Source organism: Leuciscus leuciscus (genome assembly GCF_965113295.1).
Source record: "Leuciscus leuciscus genome assembly, chromosome: 22".
Taxonomy (NCBI): domain Eukaryota; kingdom Metazoa; phylum Chordata; class Actinopteri; order Cypriniformes; family Leuciscidae; genus Leuciscus; species Leuciscus leuciscus.
In genome coordinates this window covers 2,399,974-2,423,116 of record NC_138746.1, presented here as the reverse complement: position 1 = coordinate 2,423,116, position 23,143 = coordinate 2,399,974, and the positions used below count along the sequence as shown (strand labels likewise).

Below are 23,143 nucleotides of genomic sequence, written 5' to 3'. Positions count from 1 at the left end.
CTAATTTAACAAAACTTTAATTACACCTATGAGTTGTATTTAATATCAATTAATTGTGGACACAGGTTTTCTGATATACAGATATATTATATACGGAGGGGGCTTCAAGGACAAAAGGTCTATTTTAGATCAGCTGTTTCTGTGAAGGATCTGTGTGCATTGATCAGGTGCTCAGATTAATGCATATATTGAATCAAAATTCAATTCAAAATCTAAAATCGTTTTGTTTTTTCTATCGAATAATGACCCCAAGAATAGATTTGAATCTAATTGTGAGATTCCTAAAGACTCCCAGCCCTAGTAAACAAGCCCTTAAATTCTTGCCCTGACAAAGCATGCTTTAACGTCAATATTGCCTTCGCCATCCACTGGACTATTCTCTTCCTTATACTGACCCTTGTAATTTAACCTAGTTTAATCAATATGATATACATTAAGTACACTTACAGGACCTCACTTTAAATTTACAGGTAATGATCTGGTCGCTAGTAACCATGGAAACAAAAGCATAAATGAAAACAACTGAAGAGCCGACTGGTATTCAATTTCCTACAATGATGAATTTATAGATAGAAATAGACCAAAAGAAAATCAGGAAGCAAAGCGTTCATGTTTTCCGTGCCGAGCACTGCGTCTGTGGGAACATGTTTGCACTTCGGAGCAAAATTCTTATGCAAAATTCAACACTGTGACCATTAAAATAGATTCAGAGCTACACATAGGAAAGATTGTATAAACAAAAACAGCAGACACAGATCGACACCCAATAAAAATGTTATTAAAAATACATTACCAAAACAAACTTTTAAACTAAGGCTTAAACTTTAAAAACAAGCATTGAGCATCTTATAAACCCCATGAAATCAGATTTCAAGCTTGCAGCATTTATCAAAAATCGACAAAACACAACTTAGCATACATCCACGTCTTCCACCTCCAGGAAAACAGATCAAGAATACTAATGACCTAATGCACGCACTTACAAACACAAAACTACAAATTGTCCAGGTAAATGAGAATGTCTCTCCCAATACAAACTGCAAACAAATGACAAAAGCAAGTAGAAAACCATGGTTTTGTCGTGCTGTGATGTAAACCAATGTCTATAGTAGGGCTGGGACAACGCGTCGAGGTCATCGATGACGCTGATGCAAAAAATACGTCGACGCAAAATATGACCTGTTTTCATTTCTCTAAAAAAACGTTTGCAAATTACTTCACAGTGTGTACCTTATGTGCGCTGATACGCGATGGCCGGACCATCATTCTATCAAACGTTATATAATAACCAATCCAGGGGTTTTCCTGCATTGAATTTTTTTGGTGGCTGCCAAAGCCTTATTTGATCGGTGAGTGATGTAGAATAGAATGACTGCTGCGCTTGACAGGGCGCATATAAGTACGAGAGAGAGCCCCGGCCGCGCACGCGCGCACTCACGCTTTAGTGAAGTGATACAGGGCGCACCGGCGCATTTGCGCGTGTAATTAAAGAGTGCACCCTACGAGCTCAGTATAACGATGACAGGACATGCAATTTCGTTTTTCTGAGGTGAGAGGCTTTATTTCGTTACAAGTTATGAAAATAATGATAGAATAATGACACGGACATATAGCCTGACAACATTATCTGACCGCAGATACTGAATCTGGACGACGCGTTTTTTTTTCTAATTTAAAACGTGACGACGTTGCATGCTTGTAGTTTCTTTTGCGCTTTATATATAGTGAAGCGATATAGGCCTACAGCGCGCTCCGCCGCATTTGCTAGGACGCCATGACAGGATGCTGGCTCCCACTGTTAATTTTATTTTTATTTTTGTTGGAAAAGCTCTCTGTATTAGCTTAAAGCCCTCAAGTTTACATTGGTTACTGTATTCTTTCAATTGCTCTAAACAAGTATTTTGGGTGACCTTTTAATTTTTTTATTGAATGCTAGACATCAAGTTGTTGTTATTTTCATCTGAAAGAACAACTTTTTTTCAGTAAGCTAGGCCCTATGTGTTCAGTAAGCTTGTTTCAGTAAGCTGTGTTTTCAAGGCTTTAAGGTTTTATTGAATGCTACCTCTGACTAAGATTGCATTACTATGCACTTGTATAGTCTTTTATTTTGGAATTTTAAGAGCAATAAACATATATTGCAATGTTAAGGAGTTCATGTTTTTTTCATTCAGATATGTAAATTAACATGTATAAATTGCTATTAGTCAATTAATGGGGATTGGGGAGATAATCGAAATCGAAAAATAATCGTTTATCCCAGCCCTAGTCTATTCGGTTGTTAAGTCGTGACGTAACCAATACTCTTTCCGGGTCCAAAGTCCAGGTCCTCTCTACCTACCTACCGCTTTCGCTGGTGTTTTGGTTATTATTGAGTGTTTTTACAATGCCGCAGTGCTGTGTCTCGTGTCCCGAGCTAACTCACTTCAACCTCGTAAATCTTCTTTTTCATTGAGGACTCTACTCTTAATTATGCCACCTGAGTGATGAGCTACACTAACCACTCTGTTGGTGTTAAAGGAATTTAAACCCTTTTTGACCGCCAAGGGTGCCTCACTAAGAAGGACGTGATCGTAAATAAATTTACAGGTTCCACCGTTGTTATTTCTGGACCGCTTGGGACCCAAAACGTCACGCGTGACGTCAGACTTAACAATCGGATAGACAAGTCAACTCGGCAATTCTTCATCTGACCTCCACCATTTCATCTTCATACAGTGTCTCTAAAGTTCATGAGCATTACCTTCATCTCCGTCCACGGTGACGGTGATCCTCTTGAGTGAACTCACTTTCAGGTCTTCAGCTGAAACACATGAACACACATTTATAATGAGAACGAGAGCTAGACACTGAACACATGAGTGAAAAGACTGCTTTGGCATGTTTGATCTGACATTAAGTAGGACAGTTCGTGATGCACCATGATCAGGATTTTTCATGGATTCCCATTTTTTTACAAACAAATTGGCAGATTTTTTTCTTTGTAAAAGCTCATTTATTTGTTCTATAACAGGCAAACCAAGACTTTAAAATGCAGTGGTCGCCTCTAATTTCCAATGGCTACAGAGATTCTTTGTTAATCACAATCCACACAAAGATGCTGCACACACGCAGTTGTTTTTGATTTGAATTCGATTGTATAATTTAAGATTTAAAACAAAAACAGAATGGTCTAACTTTAGATTTGTGAAATCATGCTTCAGATAGGACACCTGCACAAAACAAAAACTGCGCTTATAAACACTACTTTTTACCGCAGTAAGAGGAAAAGAAAGTATCCTTGTTTACACAGTTGCTTATGGCTAACCTGAACGTAAACCACTGAGAAAGAATACGGATGCGAATCATTATATTAGATCTGTGCATTAGCTCTTAAAGTGACAGCAGCCTAATAAACCTGCAGCCGTCTGTGTCATTAATGTTAATCAAACAACAAAATATAAAGAGAAAATCACTTTTGAAGCTGTAACAAAGATGAACTATATTTAGCTTGTTATATTAACAAGACTATGCTGCAGTGTTATTTTACATGTGATAATTCAATTTCTTTACCTGAATATCTTCAGACTTGCCTGAAAAACATAAAGCACTGCTTATTTCATTTGTATCTTTGTTCCATTGTATTTATCTATGCTTGTAATTTGTTTATTATTTTCTATGCAGAATTACTCCAACCATTCTAGAATGATTTATTCTTTCCAAATAAAGGGTTAGGGTTAGGGTTAGTCATATTCAAGGGCTATTCAAGTATTATTCAAGTAATAAATCATTTTCATATCAATATATATTGCAGAAATTCAAAACATTGAAATGTCTGCCAATAAAGCCAATAAGGGCTGCACATATTTTTCCAATATCATGCAGCCATTACTGCAATGCAGTTTGTGTGTCCTGAAGAGAGATCGGCCAAAATAAAACAGGTCTCAATGCCCAATTCCGATTTGTGGACGATATCTGATTTTTTTGATGACCAGCTTACATCTTCTTTTAAAAGTGACCCGTGTCCGATATCTGCATTTACACTATAAACTTGGTGAAACCACTGACCCGGAAAACCTTTGGCAGATTCGGATTTGCAATGGACGCATGAAATGACAATACAAGCTTTTGTCTTTCCACACCATCTTTAAAGGTCAGCAAAACAATTGGGTTCAGCTTTTGTCCGCCATTGAAAAGAGTCATGTGATCATGGTTGGTGTCCACGTCATTCGCCACTGTCGCTTTTCCAATGACGTACGATTCGCATTGACAAGGAAATATCCGATTCCGGAAGAAAAAAAAATGGGGAATTAGGCCACTTGAGCCATGTAATGTGAATGCGGCCACAGAAAGTACACAGAAAACAATCAATAACATTTTATCCATCATACTAGGATGTTTGTTACTGAGAAATGTGAATAACTTTAGATTTACAGTGAAACACACATGCACAACAATATTCCCCTAAATTGTGCTAAATAGTAAGAAAGTGAAAACAAATGGTTCAGATTTGTTACGCAAAATCTTTGAACGTTTTAACGTAAAGTTTAGTGGTTGAAAACCTGAGATGGTAATCAAATGGTTGAGATGGTTAGTCCATTACCTATAACCACTGATGAAAACACTTAACGTCAGGTTATTTCACAGAGACTGTCACTGTAATAAGATATTAAAGTCTCAAATAAATGACTAATTATTAGTTATCAGTTATCCAACCAGTTGATTGCAGCTAAATAGGGGTGTAACGATTCCCTCATGTCACGATTCGATACATATCACGATACTGAACTCACAATGCGATATTATTGCGATACTCCAAGACATATGATAAAAGGTTAACAAAAAATGTACTGTTGATTTTACATTGTGTGTGTAAATGAATAGGTTTGGACTTGGTGCTGAAACCCAAAGCACAGGACAATAGAGACACCAGAATAACAATATTCATGATTCTGAAGCTCTTTTTACACAAATATTTTGGGTGAACTATCCGCAATACATATTGTCACTATCCATGATACATATTGTTGCATTTTTGTATTGCGATATATTGTGACACGATATATTGTTACATCCCTAGTATTTCAAGTTAGTGATAAAAGTCTGAAATAAATGACTTTTTATTATTTGCAAGCAGTTGATTGGAGCTACATGTTTGTATTTGTGCAGTGAAAGCACACTGAGCTTCAGAGTGTGTTGTTAACCGGGAGACACAGACACCTGCAGCTGCAGATAACACACTTCATGCTGGAGGTCCAGATCATTATGCTGTATGTAAGCCGCTTTTAACACACTTTTATTCAACCTCGAAATTGAATACATTTGAGACTATAATTTACATTTTCAGAAGTAGTGCACAGACAATATAGACCAACAAGAAACATTCAAGTCTAGCGTGCGGCATTATATTTTCAAATCAATTACAAAACTCATCAGTCATCATGATAATTAATTACTATAACAATCAAAGCAATATTGGTGATTTGATTTAAGATGAAGATATAGCTTAGTCTAATTTATATTATTCATTGATAACACTTTACAGTAAGTTGTAATTTGTTGATATTAGTTATAACTACATTAGTTAACATGAACTAACAATGTTATTATAACAATATAACATATGGCATATATTAATCTTAATGGTAATCTCAACATTTACTAATAACATTTTTTTAGATTAAAAGTTGTAGCTATCTGTTAACATTAGTAAATGTACTGTGTAGGCTTACTAGAATGAACATTTTTATTAACTAACATTAACAAAGGTTAATAAAGTGTAAAAATATATTGTTCATTCATTGTTAAGTTCATGTTAGTTAGTGCATTAACTAAAGTTAATAAATAAGACCTTACTGTAAAGCGTTACCTTTACATTTTGCAGTTCATTGATGAACATCACAAAGTAATATGAACACAACTGTTGAAAAGGGTTTTATTGTTGACAGCCAGGAAACTGTCTTTAGTTGTTATAAATTGGCTTAAGGTTTGTATGTTTGCAAAGAAGAGGTAATAAAGCTTAGTGGTTGCTGATCTGGTTACGGAAAGGTTTGCAGGTAAATCACCATTGTGTTCTTGTAATAGTAACAGAAATAACAGTAATACTTTACTACAGCCCTGAAGTCTACTTTGAACACATCAACACAAACCCAACATTTTCATGGTTAAAGGATATAACTATTTATTTGTCAACCAATGGCAGACAGGAGAAGTGTTCAGTGGAAACCTGTTTGAAAACAGTCCCTGCATTTGCAATTCTAAAAAACACTGAAAAAAATCTAGTCTAATTGGTCATTTTAAGGGTCGTTAGTTCACCCGAAAATGGAAATTATCCCACAATTTACTCATCCTCAAGCCATCCTAGGTGTACAAGACTTTCTTTTGTCAACCGAAAATAATCAAGAGTGATTACGGGGCCTCTCGTGGTTCAAACTAATTTGTGACCGGTGTTTTGCTCTATCCTCTGCGCTTCCACGTTCGTCAACACATCATGCGTCAGTTCAGAGGTCACCCTTCCGCCAGAACTAGACTTGTGTTCGGCCATTACCGGAAGCTAGTGATTATAGTTCATAAAGTTATAAATATGGACATTTTCGTACAAAAACGCATCGCTTCAGAAGGTCTTTATTAACCCCTGGAGTCAAAATGGATTACTTTTATGATGGATGGATGACCCTTTTTTGGGTACCATTCACTCCCATTATACAGCTTGGAATAGCCATATACATATATCATGTCATATACACCTAGAATAGCTTGAGAGTGAGTAATTTATGGGATAATTTCCATTTTCGTGTGAAATAACCCTTTACGGTTTAAAAGTGCTGTAAACGATGTCAGGCTATTTGCTAACTTCCAACACACTTGGTCACTGAATTAACACCCCCCTCCCATCAAAACCACGCCCTCTCAACGAAACCCCGCCCTCCACATACATGCCAGCAATGTCAGCACAAAATGATTGACGGACAAAGCACGTTTCTTATTGGCTAAGACCAGGACGGACCGCTCCCCTGACTCCTTTAGCTGTTTACAGAGCCCGTGGCTGTCACAGAGAGTTGTGATTTGTAAAGACACATATTCAGTGATAAAGCGGACATTTTATTTGTGGTAGTTGCTTAAAAAACCCTTAAGCCATAAGTGTTTCAGCCGTTTATATAATGACCGCGTGTCACTTCGAAATCAACGTGATTTTATTAATTCATTTTTTATTTTTTTTTACCACAGAAGCGCTTCTACAGGCGAACGGAGTTGAGCCGTCAGCATTACAATTGAGTAAAACAACTAGAGTTAAACTACTAGAGAAAGTTAAACGAGTGAGGTAGCTTTACAGTTAGTCCGTATGTGTGTGCACGTATAATGTCGACTGCGCTACAGCATTATGACGCCATTTCTGAGCCACACACAACTGCAGTCGCTTGACATCGACATTCTTATCATTGCGACGTTCAGACCAGGTTTGAACATACAAAGGGAACGGAATCTGTCGCCCCCACTCTTTAATACTGCAAGCCGTGTTGTTGACTTCATGAAGTGGGACGACAGCGACATTGCTATATATCGAATAAAGCCGAATGGAGAGAGAACTAGACAGTTCGCTAAATCACAAAGAAACTGACACGAGACAGCTTTCGTGGAGGCGACAAAGCTCGGCTAACAAAATGCTGACGGGTTTATGTGTAACACAATGAACGATCTAATAGCTTTCCGTACAAGGTCAAGCCAAAACAGGGTTTGTACAACTTGCTTGCGATCGGGGGGGAAATCGGACTTGTTTTCTTTCGACATCAACTGAATGGAAAACAAATGCGTCGCTGCGCGTGAGCCTAACGACAATGTCAGTTCAAACAATAACTGTCGCGTTCCGACTAACCGTCGAAACACAACCGATTATCATGACAAATATAACAATTAGCTTGACAACTACCCGACGGTAAGAGATGGAAATCTGCTTGCTGGAAAACTAGCCTTCCTCGTCGCCAGCCATTTCTGCTCACGCTCAAAAAAGGTCCGTAGATCGACGAGGATGATCCTTGGAAAGGTTAGAGCTCGTAATAAACACATAATTTCCAGAAAATAGGCGATACGGCGATGATCGAACGTTCGGGATTGAAAACTGCAAGATTGTTGATTCATTCGAAGAGATCGTGCGCGAGAGTTTTTAAAGAGCGCGTGAACGATTCCAATTCGCTACGATTATTGTGCACATAATCCCAATTCATGCACTCAAGAGATTTTAACGCTTTTAGTCTTAATAACTCTTTCGATCGCACAAAGCCTTACGTAAGGGATCCAGCAAGGCTGTGTTTCCCCCCCCCATGAGCTTATTTGATGCCGAGCAGCCAAAAAAGAAAGTGTTCCAAGTCTTTTCGCGAATTCCAACACAACATCTGCTGACGGCGATACAAGTGAAGCCCGAAGTTGCCCAGTCTGCTAACTTACATCGACTATTAACAAACTAATAAAGGCGAACAAAAAGTCTCCCGCTGTCTAGATGCACTATTTACGCCGTAAACCTTCCAGCCAGCGAGAAAACAAGGTTAACAAAACCTCTGAATCGACAGCGCTTTAAATCTCGCTGTCAAAATAGAAGTAAACGATTCAAATGCACTCGCGTGAATAATGTTAACAAGTGATCATTTAGTTAAACGCTGAAGCTCGACGCAGCGTAGTTTTCTTTCGATCTCCGTCTCCATTAAGACTTTATCTGGTCAACATAATGTCCTACCTGATGTATCCGACGGATCGCGATGTTCCTCCGTTAAATTAGTAATCCATTGGACAATCGAGGGAAATCATCGACGATCAATGCTGGAAACGTCGTCCGATTGTGTAGGGAAAGGTGTCGGGATGCGAATCCGACGAAATAGCTCCGCAATCGCACTCGTTTTCTCTGTGTTAATCCTCCTCCTCTTCGCGTCTGTAACGGACTGAAGGATACACACAAACCGCCCACTGTGGACACCGCGCACGCTCATTGGCTGCTGCGCGCGCACTAACCGCCCCGCTCGTTCCCTATTGGATGGTGAAATCGGGGGAAAACGTCTCTGCGATACTTTAATCGCAAAGATACTTGGGACTTGTATGTTTTGAACATGACACCCGCGTTATATCGTCACTGGGACGATGGAACACACAATGATGACGTAAACTACATTTCCCAGAGTTCAACAGCGAGTGGGGAAATATGTCCAGGCTCCGCCCACCTTCACGCGCATGCTCTTTGAGCACAGTTAAATCTGAGGAAAAGTCTAAACGCTTTATACATTTTGTGGTTTGCATGTTGAAACGTTTAATCTTTTTTGTTGTTGTTGTTGTTGTTCTCATTTCGTTTGTTTTTGGTCAGATTTCTGTTCTTTTATTAAAGCTCACATCATGCCCAGCTTTCAACGGTGCTTTTATTTGTTTTGTTTTTTTATCCTATGACAAATCTTATCTTAAGGAAAATTACTTAATTAATCTTCTACTTCTTTTAGCTAATTTTAGTATTCATAAAGGTAATTAAAGAAAAAAATAAGCCTTTGTTTTTACTACATAAATATAACATTGTTTAAACAATAAGAAAGCTGTCAAATGTGTCCCCATTTGTAAACATTTTCATGTTTTTATTTAACTTTTCTTATTTTTGTTTATTCAATGTACTGTAGTAGTAATTCTTTAAAAGAAATAAAAATGTCTAAATGCTTATTTGAATAAAATAATTAACCTTTCGAGTTTCAACGTTGTTGTATTTATGTTCTGATTTAATATTTAGGCATTTTCCTGAGGCACTACAACAGAACATTGTTTGTTATAGTTAAAATAATAACTGAATAGAAATTTCAAAGCTAGTTGGGACTTGCATGTTTTTAAAATGACATTTGCGAAAAATGTAAAAATAACAACATTTAGTGTCATTCACAAACTTACACTACATATGCACAAAATTATTTCAAAATATCAAATTCTCTTCTACAGTTATTTATATTTTATGCATATATATATATTTACCCCAGTAGTGGGGTAAGATGTAGTCTTTGAATAATTGTACATTTTGTTCTATAACAACTAAATTAGCAAATGTTTCTATTTATTTCCTATAATAACACAGTGGCTGATGCATCATCATCATCTGCACATGCTAAACTTATATCTAAATATGTTACAGATTAAAAGTAAACGCACATTATTCTTAAGGGTGGCATTTTACCATATAACTACATCTACCATAGTTCAATGCGGCGTCAGGGGAAAAAGGCCCCACCCACTTTCTGCGCATGCGCTCTGTGTACTCCATGGCGTATTTAAGCGCGAGCAGCGGGGATGAGTGAGCTTCCTGTCAAACTCAGACATGACAGATCAACTGAAGGGTCTCTGGCGCGTCTTAAATATCTATTCTTTTTACATATAGCGGGGTATTAGTGTACTAAAGATGATGAGGTGCCGTTTTGATCGCGTTCTAAATGGGTTGTGAATCGAAGTGGAGTTAAATTACCGTCTTTGGCTAACTGGCTAATGCTAGCGAGCTGGCTGCGAGTGAAAAAAAATTGAAAGCGGAAGCGTGACGTGCTGGATTACGAAAGCGGAAGTGCGAGGATCCAGATTTTTCGATCGAAAAGGTGGGTGGGGCTTTTATTTTACTTTGTTACCATACTATCTAATTTTACCTAATGTACATAAATAATAATAATAATAATAATAATCATAATAAATGTTATTGTTAATTATTATTATACATGTAAATTAAATGGTAATGAAGACGTTATTTCATTTATTATATTTTTATGATTATTAGATGTGCATTTGTTAATATTTAGTTAGGATTATAATATTAAGTGAAATTGTTTGGCAAATTACCCGTACACAGACAGACACAGACACACACATACAAATACATTAATATATATATATATATATATATATATATATATATATATATATATATATATATATATATATCTCTCACAATAGCAAGCATGATTTTGAAGATCATCCTTTTTTTTGTGCTATACTGTTTATTTTGCACATAATATTTGTTACACCATAACGTGGTAAAGTAGTGTATTACTTGTGTCTACTAATCACACAGGCTTTGAGTTAAACCCACATTGTGTTGTCAGTGAAAGCTGGAGCTGTCAGGCATAGTGATGGAGTGAGAATGAAGAGCCATTGTTGGATCATGTTTCATATGATCAGTCTCAAGTTACTGCCTATTTTTGTTGTCACCAGTATGAGAAAAATCCCATCTGAACATTGTATATCATTTTTGAGAGCCTGATTACAATATCAAAAGCCTAACCAGTAAAAGCCATGTCCCAAACACACAATTATAATATTCTGCACATGTTACACTTAACTAATATTTTTCTTTTTTGAAGTGATTCCAATCTTATTTCAAGCAATTCATAACTATCATGTTGAACATTGTGCATCTGAAGTGTCTCAGCTGAAGGAAATAATCCATTATTTATCGGCTTTAATATATCAGCCAAACTTTCTTAAAGCAGCACTCAGTAGCTTCGGGACTTCTTCGCTGTATTCTCGCTTTTTGCTCGCAGGTTTCTCTCTAGAGCTCCCCCCACAGCTTCGGAATAGATATTTGACAACACTGTTGTAAAAACTCGTTGTTGATTCTCAGACACCAGAGGCTATAGATCAACGACATCAAAGCAGATGGGACGTTCTTTAAAACGTCTTCTTCATTCGGGTTCGGACAGCGTGAGGGAGCGCAATAATGACAGCATTTTAGCAGATTTCTTTTGGCCGTAAAGCAATTGTTTACATCGCGAGACCTGATATCACGCGAGACTTCCTGACGCAGCGGCCGGCGGCCCGCCGGCTAAAAAAAGTTGCAAGTGCGTATTTTCCGCTCACGGGCACCAGGGGGGTGCGAAACGACCACCATTCAACCCGAAATAAGTAATATAACCATTCCAATGACTCCGAAGCTGTTCAGTTAAGGTAAAAAAAGTTACTTAGTTCACCTTTAACAGGCCGATAACGATTACATTAAAAATGAACGTATACCGGCCGATACCGATATGATGCCCGATATATCGTGGTGTGTGTTCCCTGTCCCCGTCCTGGTGTGTGTGTTCCCTGTCCCCGTCCTGGTGTGTGTGTTCCCTGTCCCCGTCCTGGTGTGTGTGTTCCCTGTCCCCGTCCTGGTGTGTGTGTTCCCTGTCCCTGTCCTGGTGTGTGTGTTCCCTGTCCCCGTCCTGGTGTGTGTGTTCCCTGTCCCTGTCCTGGTGTGTGTGTTCCCTGTCCCCGTCCTGGTGTGTGTGTTCCCTGTCCCTGTCCTGGTGTGTGTGTTCCCTGTCCCTGTCCTGGTGTGTGTGTTCCCTGTCCCCGTCCTGGTGTGTGTGTTCCCTGTCCCCGTCCTGGTGTGTGTGTTCCCTGTCCCCGTCCTGGTGTGTGTGTTCCCTGTCCCCGTCCTGGTGTGTGTGTTCCCTGTCCCCGTCCTGGTGTGTGTGTTCCCTGTCCCCGTCCTGGTGTGTGTGTTCCCTGTCCCCGTCCTGGTGTGTGTGTTCCCTGTCCCTGTCCTGGTGTGTGTGTTCCCTGTCCTGGTGTGTGTGTTCCCTGTCCTGGTGTGTGTGTTCCCCGTCCTGGTGTGTGTGTTCCCTGTCCCCGTCCTGGTGTGTGTGTTCCCTGTCCCCGTCCTGGTGTGTGTGTTCCCTGTCCCCGTCCTGGTGTGTGTGTTCCCTGTCCCCGTCCTGGTGTGTGTGTTCCCTGTCCCCGTCCTGGTGTGTGTTCCCTGTCCCCGTCCTGGTGTGTGTTCCCTGTCCCTGTCCTGGTGTGTGTGTGTTCCCTGTCCCTGTCCTGGTGTGTGTGTGTTCCCTGTCCTGGTGTGTGTGTTCCCTGTCCTGGTGTGTGTGTTCCCTGTCCTGGTGTGTGTGTTCCCTGTCCTGGTGTGTGTGTTCCCTGTCCCCGTCCTGGTGTGTGTTCCCTGTCCCCGTCCTGGTGTGTGTTCCCTGTCCCCGTCCTGGTGTGTGTTCCCTGTCCCCGTCCTGGTGTGTGTTCCCTGTCCTGGTGTGTGTGTTCCCTGTCCTGGTGTGTGTGTTCCCTGTCCTGGTGTGTGTGTTCCCTGTCCTGGTGTGTGTGTTCCCTGTCCTGGTGTGTGTGTTCCCTGTCCTGGTGTGTGTGTTCCCTGTCCTGGTGTGTGTGTTCCCTGTCCTGGTGTGTGTGTTCCCTGTCCTGGTGTGTGTGTTCCCTGTCCTGGTGTGTGTGTTCCCTGTCCTGGTGTGTGTTCCCTGTCCTGGTGTGTGTGTTCCCTGTCCCCGTCCTGGTGTGTGTTCCCTGTCCTGGTGTGTGTGTTCCCTGTCCCCGTCCTGGTGTGTGTTCCCTGTCCTGGTGTGTGTTCCCTGTCCTGGTGTGTGTGTTCCCTGTCCCCGTCCTGGTGTGTGTTCCCTGTCCTGGTGTGTGTGTTCCCTGTCCCCGTCCTGGTGTGTGTTCCCTGTCCTGGTGTGTGTGTTCCCTGTCCCCGTCCTGGTGTGTGTTCCCTGTCCTGGTGTGTGTTCCCTGTCCTGGTGTGTGTTCCCTGTCCCCGTCCTGGTGTGTGTTCCCTGTCCTGGTGTGTGTTCCCTGTCCCCGTCCTGGTGTGTGATCATGTCTGTGTGAGGGATGGGCTGTGACTGCAGAAGCTTGTCTCTGTCGTGTCCATGAAATTGTTTGAGTCAGTGCTGCACTTCCATGACCACGACATGCTATAATAAACGGTCCCTGTTGATGCTCGAGCTCTCATCTACTGTTGTCACTCCAGTTGCTGAGATGTAACTGATCGACTGAAGTGTTTTTCTCTAAATGACCTAATTAGATTCATTCTGAAGAATTGCAATACTAGATCCAATTGTCAGTGAGTTTGAGTTCTTAGATATCGATCAGAATGATTTATAGATTTTTGACTGTTCGTTGGTCATGCATTGATTTAATATGCATGATCATTTAAAACCTGATGTTATAAATGGCAACATTTTATCTGGTCATCATGTAGGGTTATTCATTTAAAAACGAGTAATTAATAAAGCAGTAAGACAATTATTGTGTTGTGTTAAGGTAATTTTAGCCGTGGTTTAGGAGTGTCTTTAGTGCTGAATTGTCCTAAATCTTTGTAATATCACTTAAGTGCATAATTGCTTTTATACAATGGCAGCAACATCAATAAAACAGTGTTCAATAAACAGCTACTTTTTAAAAATCATAATAAGCAGAATAAACAATTGAGCATTTAAGAATAACGCTTTAGGTCAAGATGTTGAATCCTGTTTTGAATGTGTGTATATAATGTATGAATTTATGTGTGTATGTGCACTATTATTCAAAAGTTTGGGGTCCGTAAGGATGCATAAAATTAATTAAATGTGACAGTAAAGACATTTATAATGTCACGAAAGATTTCTGTTACAAATAAATGCTGTTATTTTGAACTATAAAGAATCCTGAAAAATAAAATATCACATTTTCCATAAAAATCTGAAGCATCACGACTGTTTTCAGCACTGATAATAATCATACATGTTTCTTGTTCTGCAAATCATCATATTAGAATGATTTCTGGAGGATCATGTGACACTGAAGACTGGAGTAATGATGCTGAGAATTCACATTAAAAAAATATTCAAATAGAATAGTTATTTTAATTTGTAGTAATATTTCACTAGATTACCATGTTTGAGGGGAAAAGAAAATATGAATGATCCCAAACTTTTGTACAGTACTAAGGATATTGCATTTTGAAACATTAAACATTTCTTTCAAAGGTAAATTAGATTGTATTAAAGGGTTAGTTCAAAATACAGCCTATATGATTTTCTGATTACAGCCCTTGTCAAATGAAATTGAGCAACATGTTTAAAGGGTTAGTTCACCCAAAAAGGAAAGTTCTGCCAGTAATTACTCACCATCATGTTGTTCCAACCCCGTAAGACTTTCGTTCATCTTCGGAACACAAATGAAGATATTTTTTTATTAAATCTGAGAGCTGTCTCACTCCTCCATAGGCTTCTCTGTTACTGAAACTTGCCGGTCCAGAAAGTTAGTAAAGACAATGTTTAAAATAGTCCAAGTGTCTACAGTGGCTCAACCTTAAGTTTATCAAGTGACGAGAATACTTTTTGTGCGCAAAAAAAAAAAACGACTTTATTCAACTCATTTTTTCTGTGTTTCTCTGAGTGAGTTCACTTAGTGTAACAGCGCAGCGCTTCTGGGTTGTACATCAGAACGGAGGCTCACTATTGGCCGACGCTGGTCATGTGTGTGATGCTGGCCAATAGTGAGCCTACGTTCTGACGTACAACCCAGAAGCGCTGCGGAGGAGTGAGACAGCTCTCAGATTTAATCAAAAATATCTTAATTTGTGTTCCGAAGATGAACGAAAGTCTTACGGGGTTGGAACAACATGATGGTGAGTAATTACTGGCTTTTTGGGGTGAACTTGCCCTTTAAAATAGGATTGCACATGTTGTTCTAGAACAAATCATGCCCTGCTTGCTGTGGGAAAACCCCAAAGTGTCCCGACAGTGCATGCATAATGTTCGGAGTTTACCAGGAAGTAAAGCCAATTGAATTAATAACAACTCAGCCAAGAATAATTGGCTGTGCGTCTGGCATTTAGAGTTTATTGTGGAGGCTGTTTTACACACACACACACACACACACTTGCTCAAACTCTCTCTCTCTGCAGGTTTCATTGTTGAAACGAAGGGATGGATGGAGAAAAAAGAGCAACTTCTGAAAGGATTCTTCTGGAACCGTACAAGTACTTGTTACAGCTGCCAGGTAAGGCATTACATGTGTCGTTTATTTTTGTCCGCATGTTCAATGGCGCTGAAGAAATAGATCACAGAAAATAAAGAAACAATTTTTTTACTCGTCACCATCATGTCATTCAAAAACTGAGGCTTTCTACGGTGAAAAACTTCTCTTATCTTTTCCCATCAACAACATGGTGATCATGGCAGTCAAGCAGTGCCTGAGTGTTAGTGAATTATAAGTTATTTAATAGTTTAACAAAAATTAAAGGGATTGTTCACCCAAACAGTTTCTCTGATCGGTTTGAACACAAAAAAAGGAAAGATATTTTAAAGATTATTGGTAACCAAACAGTTGATGGACCCCATTGACTTCCATAAATATCAATAATTGTATATAACAAGTACGAATGACTTTTATGATTTATTATAGCCATATAGACATTGATATCTGTGTTCTTTATGAACTGTTGTTGTATGGAAAGGATCTAGGATATGGGAATATTCTTTAGTTTTTCCTTTACTGTTCTGCTTTCACAGAAGAGAGTCAGTCATATGGATATGGAACAACATGAGAACGAGTAAATGAGGTTTTTCATTTTTAAGGGAATTATTGCTTTAAATGTGGATGAATGTCATAGAGATATTAATAGTTGGATATATTGAACTTGGTCTAAAATCTAGTTTAAAGGGTTTTATAAGAGGTATATATCATGGCTGTAGGAAAAGTGCTTTATTGAGATGAAGGGAGTTTCAGTGGGACGGTATAATGCAGTTCTAGCACGGTGCGCTACACTAATTTATTACAGAATTATGCAGCGGCCCTAAATGAAACAAATAACGTTTGCTGAAATATTTCCACATTTATAAGCGCACATTTTGCATGACTTTATTTTGACCTGCTTTAAGCCGGAATAATTTAAGGAATATTGATTTACTCTTTTTTTTTTTTAATTGAACAGAACTCTTTGTGCAAAGCGTTTCTGTCAACAATTTTGGCAAATGCATTCCTGTGGAATCACTAACAGCTGGAGAGAGCTGCTCTAATTTAACGTAGAAAAGTGAAAATACAGCCTGTATGATTTACAGGCCTTGTTGTCAAACGAAATTGAGTAACATGTTTAAAATGCTTAAGTTAAGTTTTGATTAATGGAAAAGATCACCCAAAAATTAACATTCTGTCATCTTTTACTCATGTCATTGTAGAACTGCACGATTAATCGTTAAAAGATGGCGATCTCGATTCAAACACACGTGTACGCGATCTCATTCCTAAATGACAATGATTCGCCTGTGTCTATTAAAGCAACACCAAATATTATTTTGTACCTTAAAATAATGTCTCCAGAATCGTTTCAGTGGTTCATCAACTCGTAAAAGCCCAATTTATACTTCTGCGTCGAACTTACGCCGTAGCTACGTCGAAGGCTGTGTTTAGCGCGCGTACCCTGACGTGCACCTCTCCAAAAATGTAACAACGCGTCAATTCTACGCGGACGCAAGCGCTGTGATTGGTCTGCTAGAACCCCTCCCTCGGGTTTCACATGGTCCCTCTGCAGGAGTAATTGCGCGTCAACGCGGACAGTGACGCAGAAGTATAAATCGTATAAATCGTCAATTCTACGCGGACGCAAGCGCTGTGATTGGTCTGCTAGAACCCCTCCCTCGGGTTTCACATGGTCCCTCTGCAGGAGTAATTGCGCGTCAACGCGGACAGTGACGCAGAAGTATAAATCGTATAAACCGGCGAACAGCACTTCTGCATTCGCTTCGCAACCCTCTATCGGCTATAACCGCACTATGCAAGTTTGCCAGATCGGGTAGCGGATCTGTAGTTCAAATGAGACATGAGAAACTACAAATTTGACTTGCTTTACGGCAAGCTTTACTATCCACCTTATTCCTACGCCCCATGACGCTTTGCGCGACTTATGGGTGTAACTTCCGTTAAGCTGTAAACAATCAGTGAAACGCTCGCTCTATGAATGCAATGTTAAAAAAGTGTCACAATGAGATGACATTAATGTACTCACCCTTCAACCATCGAACATTATAAGGAAATTTAAAAGTGTAAAAGCATCAACAAGGTACTTTCAACAGACCAAACAACCCCAAAAGTGCGAGTCTTTCCACAGCAATAACGGACGGGTTAAATATCACTGCACGTGGCACCAGGACACCCTAGGCCGTAGGTCGAGGATCGACTTTGTGGTCGTTTCATCTGACCTGCGGCCGTATGTCTTGGACACTCGGGTAAAGAGAGGGGCGGAGCTGTCAACTGATCACCACCTGGTGGTGAGTTGGATCCGATGGCGGGGGAGGAAGCTGGACAGACTCGGCAGACCCAAACGTACTGTGAGGGTCTGCTGGGAACGTTTGGCAGAGTCTCCTGTCAGAGAGATCTTCAACTCCCACCTCCGGCGGAGCTTCGACCAGATCCCGAGGGAGGTTGGAGATATTGAGTCCGAGTGGACCATGTTCTCCACCTCCATTGTCGAAGCGGCCGCTCGGAGGTGGGCCGTAAGGTCTCCGGTGCCTGTCGAGGCGGCAATCCCCGAACCCGGTGGTGGACACCGGAAGTAAGGGATGCCGTCAAGCTGAAGGAGGAGTCCTATCGGGCCTGGTTGGCTTGTGGGACTTCTGAGGCAGCTGACAGGTACCGGCAGGCCAAGCGAACTGCAGCCCGGGTGGTTGTGGAGGCAAAAACTCGGGCCTGGGAGGAGTTTGGTGAGGCTATGGAGAAGGACTATCGGCTGGCCTCGAAGAGATTCTGGCAAACCGTCCGGCGCCTCAGGAGGGGGAAGCAGTGCCCTACCAACGCTGTCTACAGTAGAGGTGGGGAGCTGTTGACCTCAACTGGGGATGTCGTTGGACTAGGGATGGGACGATTACCGGTTTCACTATAAACCACGATAAAATGTACTGACGGTTAGTATTATCGTTCAAAATTTTATTATCATTAAAACCGTGTTTGATTATCGCGATTTTAATAACTCACTGTAAATCCTGTCCAGCCAGCAACAGGCTGACGCAGGCGTAGCGCGCAATGTTGTTTTTTTTATTCGAGAAGGAATGGCGGCAGGCAGTGACCGTGCTCGGGAGATTTTTCAGCGTTTTAAGAGGACCAAATCTGAGGTGTGGTCATATTTTGGCTTTTACAAAAGTCCTGAGTGAAACTTAATCGAGGATGGTCACTACAGTAGGGGGGAAACACTTCAAATCTGCCGAGTCCTCTTGTGTGACCATCACCCACTGTTTATAGCAAGTTAACTTACCAAAAACTACGTCTGGGAAATAATTGGGCACAAAATGTTGTTTTGAGTTGAAATATTTTATCTCACTCACTTGAAATAAACGTGAAGCTTCCGCGAAGAAAAGTTTGCAGCAAGTGGCTTTGAGCCAAAGACGAACGAAGAAGTTCAAACAAGACTATCATTGTACACTTATTACACAGATTTTTTTTTTTTTTTTACCACGCAATTACGTGGACATATTGAATTGAGCTTAATGTTTTAAATCTTACCTGTTTATAAATCCATTTTGTACAGCGTACAAAACAATCGCCCAAGAACGGAGACGCAAGACGGCAAGTTGTATTTGAATGAAACGAGAGAGCGCGTGCGCGTCCGTTGCGATACATGGATGTGCGCTGTGTTATAATGCGTTGCTATTGACGACGGTCATTATAAGGAAGGAAATGCCACAGAATATAATCTTGCTTAAAAAAGTGCATAGAGCTGCTTGTTTTATTTGTTGTTTGTTGATTTTCAAATATGAAACTGTTTATAGTGTGAGCATCAGTTCTTTTTTAACACTTTCATCTCGTTTTAACAAAACCGTGATAATATTGATCATCACGATAATTTTGGTCACTATAATCGTGATATGAAATTTTCATACCGTCCCATCCCTACGTTGGACGGTGGAAGGAATACTTCGAGGATCTCCTCAATCCCGCCGTCACGTCTTCCATTGAGGAAGCAGAGGCTGAGAGCTCAGAGGTGGACTCGTCCATTACCCAAGCTGAAGTCACCGAGGTAGTCAAGAAACTCCTCGGTGGCAAGGCACCGGGGGTGGATGGGATCCGCCCTGAGTACCTCAAGTCTCTGGATGCTGTGGGGCTGTCTTGGCTGACACGCCTCTGCAGCATCGCGTGGCGGTCGGGGACAGTGCCTCTGGGATGGCAGACCGGGGTGGTGGTCCCTCTTTTTAAGAAGGGGGCCCGGAGGGTGTGTTCCAACTACAGGGGGATCACACTTCTCAGCCTCCCTGGGAAAGTCTATGCCAGGGTACTGGAGAGGAGTATACGGCCGATAGTAGAACCTCGGATTCAGGAGGAACAGTGCGGTTTTCGTCCAGGCCGTGGAACACTGGACCAGCTCTTTAATTTAATACTGTGAAGCTGCTTTGATACAATCTGTATTGTGAAAAGCGCTATACAAATACACTTGACTTGACTTGACTCTATACCCTCTACAGGGTGCTGGAGGGTTCATCGGAGTTTGCCCAACCAATCCACATGTGCTTTGTGGATTTGGAGAAGGCATTCGACTGTGTCCCTCGCGGCGGCCTGTGGTGGGTGCTCCGGGAGTATGGGGTCCGGGGTCCTTTGCTAAGGGCTGTCCGGTCCCTGATCGACCGAAGCAGGAGCTTGGTTCGCATTGCCGGCAGTAAGTCAGACTTGTTCCCGGTGCATGTTGGACTCCGGCAGGGCTGCCCTTTGTCGCCGGTTCTGTTCATAATTTTTATGGACAGAATTTCTAGGCGCAGCCAGGGGCCGGAGGGTGTCAGGTTTGGTGACAACACGATTTCGTCTCTGCTCTTTGCGGATGATGTTGTCGTGTTGGCCTCATCAAACCAGGACCTTCAGCATGCACTGGGGCGGTTTGCAGCCGAGTGTGAAACGGCTGGGATGAGAATCAGCACCTCCAAATCCGAGGCCATGGTCCTCAGTCGGAAAAGGGTGGCTTGCCCACTTCAGGTTGGTGGCGAGTTCCTGCCTTAAGTGGAGGAGTTTAAGTATCTTGGGGTTTTGTTCACGAGTGAGGGAAGGATGGAACGGGAGATTGACTGACGGATCGGTGCAGCTTCTGCAGTAATGCGGTCGACGCACCGGTCTGTCGTGGTGAAGAAAGAGCTGAGCCGCAAGGCGAAGCTCTCGATTTACCGGTCAATCTACGTTCCTACTCTCACCTATGGTCATGAGCTTTGGGTCATGACCGAAAGGACAAGATCCCGGATACAGGCGGCCGAAATGAGCTTTCTCCACAGGGTGGCTGGGCGATCCCTTAGAGATAGGTGAGAAGCTCGGTCACTCGGGAGGAGCTCAGAGTAGAGCCGCTGCTCCTCCACATCGAGAGGGGTCAGCTGAGGTGGCTTGGGCATCTGTTCCGGATGCCTCCTGGACGCCTTCCCGGGAAGGTGTTCCGGGCGCGTCCCACTGGGAGGAGACCCCGGGGAAGACCTAGGACACGCTGGAGAGACTATGGGCTATAGGGCTGTACTCAACCAAAGAAAATCTTGGTCGACTGAAGTCCTGAAATTTTCGACTAAAAATCGACTAAAATGACTAAAAATGACAAAAAAACAAAAACAAAAAAAACTTTAAATTAATTAGATGCGCACTGCAGTACTTGGTAGCCTTGTTGTCCGCCTAAATGAATTATAAATAAACAAAAAACTAGTAGGCTATTTGCAGTATATTAAATCGTTTTTGACCTAATTATTTTGCACTGAAATGAGTCTGACACTCGAGTCTGTCGGCTCTGACAGCGTTGCATCACGTGCACCTGCGCAATATCATAGCTTATGATTTCCGAAAATAGTACTGTTGTCAACTAGTGATATCATCACAAGAACTGTTGAGGAATATGCAACATAATTTAGACAATTATTTTTGTCATGTTATAATAATAAGTTATAACTGTCAGACACTATCATTTCACCGTGCATGTCCTCGCACCGAGCGAGGCTGAACATGAGCTCAGCTTCGCAGCTGAGACACGAATAGACTATTAACTTAAAGCTTTTACTCTTAATAAACACAAAAGGCACGTCCACTTTAATAAAAAAAGAATATTTATTAAACAAACCAGATCAAGAGCAGAAACGAAATAAAGTGCATAACTGAAAAATAAAGCATCCTAGGCTCAAAACTAACACAACCAACAGCACAGCGCAATTACGCATTAGGCTCCAATTAAAAAATAAAAAAGTTAGGTTATCACACTAAAACATTGAAATATGCTAATTCTGATAGCCTACTCAAAATAGACAGGGCAAGCTAACGCAGACAAGTGAGCTTACCACTTTTAGATGATATGTCATGTTTGTCTCGAGCTGTGGAAAACTGTTGCTTGCAAACTTTGCATTCGACCTTTTTCCTGTTATCAATTTTAACAAAATGCTGCCACACTGTCGATTTCTTTGTTGTTGACATGTTTGAAGAGGACTGACTATTAAACGCTCTCACAATTAAATAAATAATATTCAGCATTAAACCTTCTATAGTTATCGCTCTCTCTTGGGTTGGGCTAATCCAAAAAAGGTGAAAACAAGGGGGGTGTTCTGAAGACAGACTGTTACAGTGAAACAAGGGTACTCTGAAAACACCCCCATTAGCAGTTAGTGCTTTCCACCTGATGAAATGAGCGCGCCTCAGCGCGGCAAAACTGATGAAATAAACGCGGCAAAACTGATGAAATGAACGCGGCAAAAAATCGACCAATCAGAATTTTGGTCGAACCAGAACGTATCGACCAATTAATCGACTAATCGACTGGGACAGTACAGCCCTACTATGGGCCCTATTTTAACGATCTGAAACGCAAGTGTCAAGCGCAAAGCGCAAGTAACTTTGTGGGCGGGTCTCGGCGCTGTTGCTATTTTCCCGGCGGGATAAATGATTCTTGCGCCAGGCGCAAATCTAAAATGGGTTGGTCTGAAGTAGCTTCATTATTCATAGGTGTGGTTTGGGCGTAACGTGAAATAAACCAATCAGAGCAACATCTCACATTCCCTTTAAGAGCAGATGCGCTTTTTCCATAGCGGATTGTTATTGTAATGGCGGATTTGCCAGGCGCGCGCCAGGAGCGGTTCACAGCCGAGGAGAGCAACGCTCTCGTCACGGCCGTAAAAGAGAGAAGTTACATTGAAATGGAGAAACCCACCCAAATTAACTTCGGTTAAACAGGCGTATGATAATTTGGGTAAATGTGTAAGCTAGATGTATGCTTTTATAATCAATTGTCTATCTATCTATCTATCTATCTATCTATCTATCTATCTATCTATCTATCTATCTATCTATCTATCTATCTATCTATCTATCTATCTATCTATCTATCTATCGTAATAATGTATGATTTGCAAAAATGAAAACTGCTGCTTCTGTGTAGATGAGAGAATCAAAGTGTATGCGCGTTGTGCACACGCTACATTGA

At 41.1% G+C, this 23,143-nt stretch overlaps 2 protein-coding genes and 1 long non-coding RNA gene across 6 annotated transcripts in view; 2 read left to right on the top strand and 1 right to left on the bottom strand.

Moving 5' to 3' along the window:
* Nucleotides 1-8,919, bottom strand: part of arid4b (AT-rich interaction domain 4B) — a 93,070-nt gene extending 84,151 nt beyond the window's left edge. For 2 of the 4 annotated variants that reach the window (XM_082153287.1, XM_082153289.1), the window contains exons 1-2: nucleotides 8,705-8,919; nucleotides 2,741-2,800 (exon numbers count right to left, since the gene is read on the bottom strand). In XM_082153287.1, the coding sequence (XP_082009413.1) occupies nucleotides 2,741-2,746 (6 nt within the window). In that variant the 5' untranslated portion in view covers nucleotides 2,747-2,800; nucleotides 8,705-8,919. The remainder of the gene's footprint in view (nucleotides 1-2,740; nucleotides 2,801-8,704) is intronic. The other 2 variants (XM_082153286.1, XM_082153288.1) reach the window with 1 other exon arrangement.
* LOC309486273 overlaps nucleotides 1-23,143 on the top strand; it is a 163,156-nt gene that overhangs the window by 12,581 nt on the left and 127,432 nt on the right. The gene's annotated exons all lie outside the window — the stretch shown is intronic.
* Nucleotides 10,251-23,143, top strand: part of ggps1 (geranylgeranyl diphosphate synthase 1) — a 41,802-nt gene continuing 28,909 nt past the window's right edge. Inside the window, exons 1-2 of the mRNA XM_082153472.1 lie at nucleotides 10,251-10,574; nucleotides 15,635-15,729. Coding sequence (XP_082009598.1) covers nucleotides 15,657-15,729 — 73 coding nt within the window. The 5' untranslated portion in view covers nucleotides 10,251-10,574; nucleotides 15,635-15,656. The remainder of the gene's footprint in view (nucleotides 10,575-15,634; nucleotides 15,730-23,143) is intronic.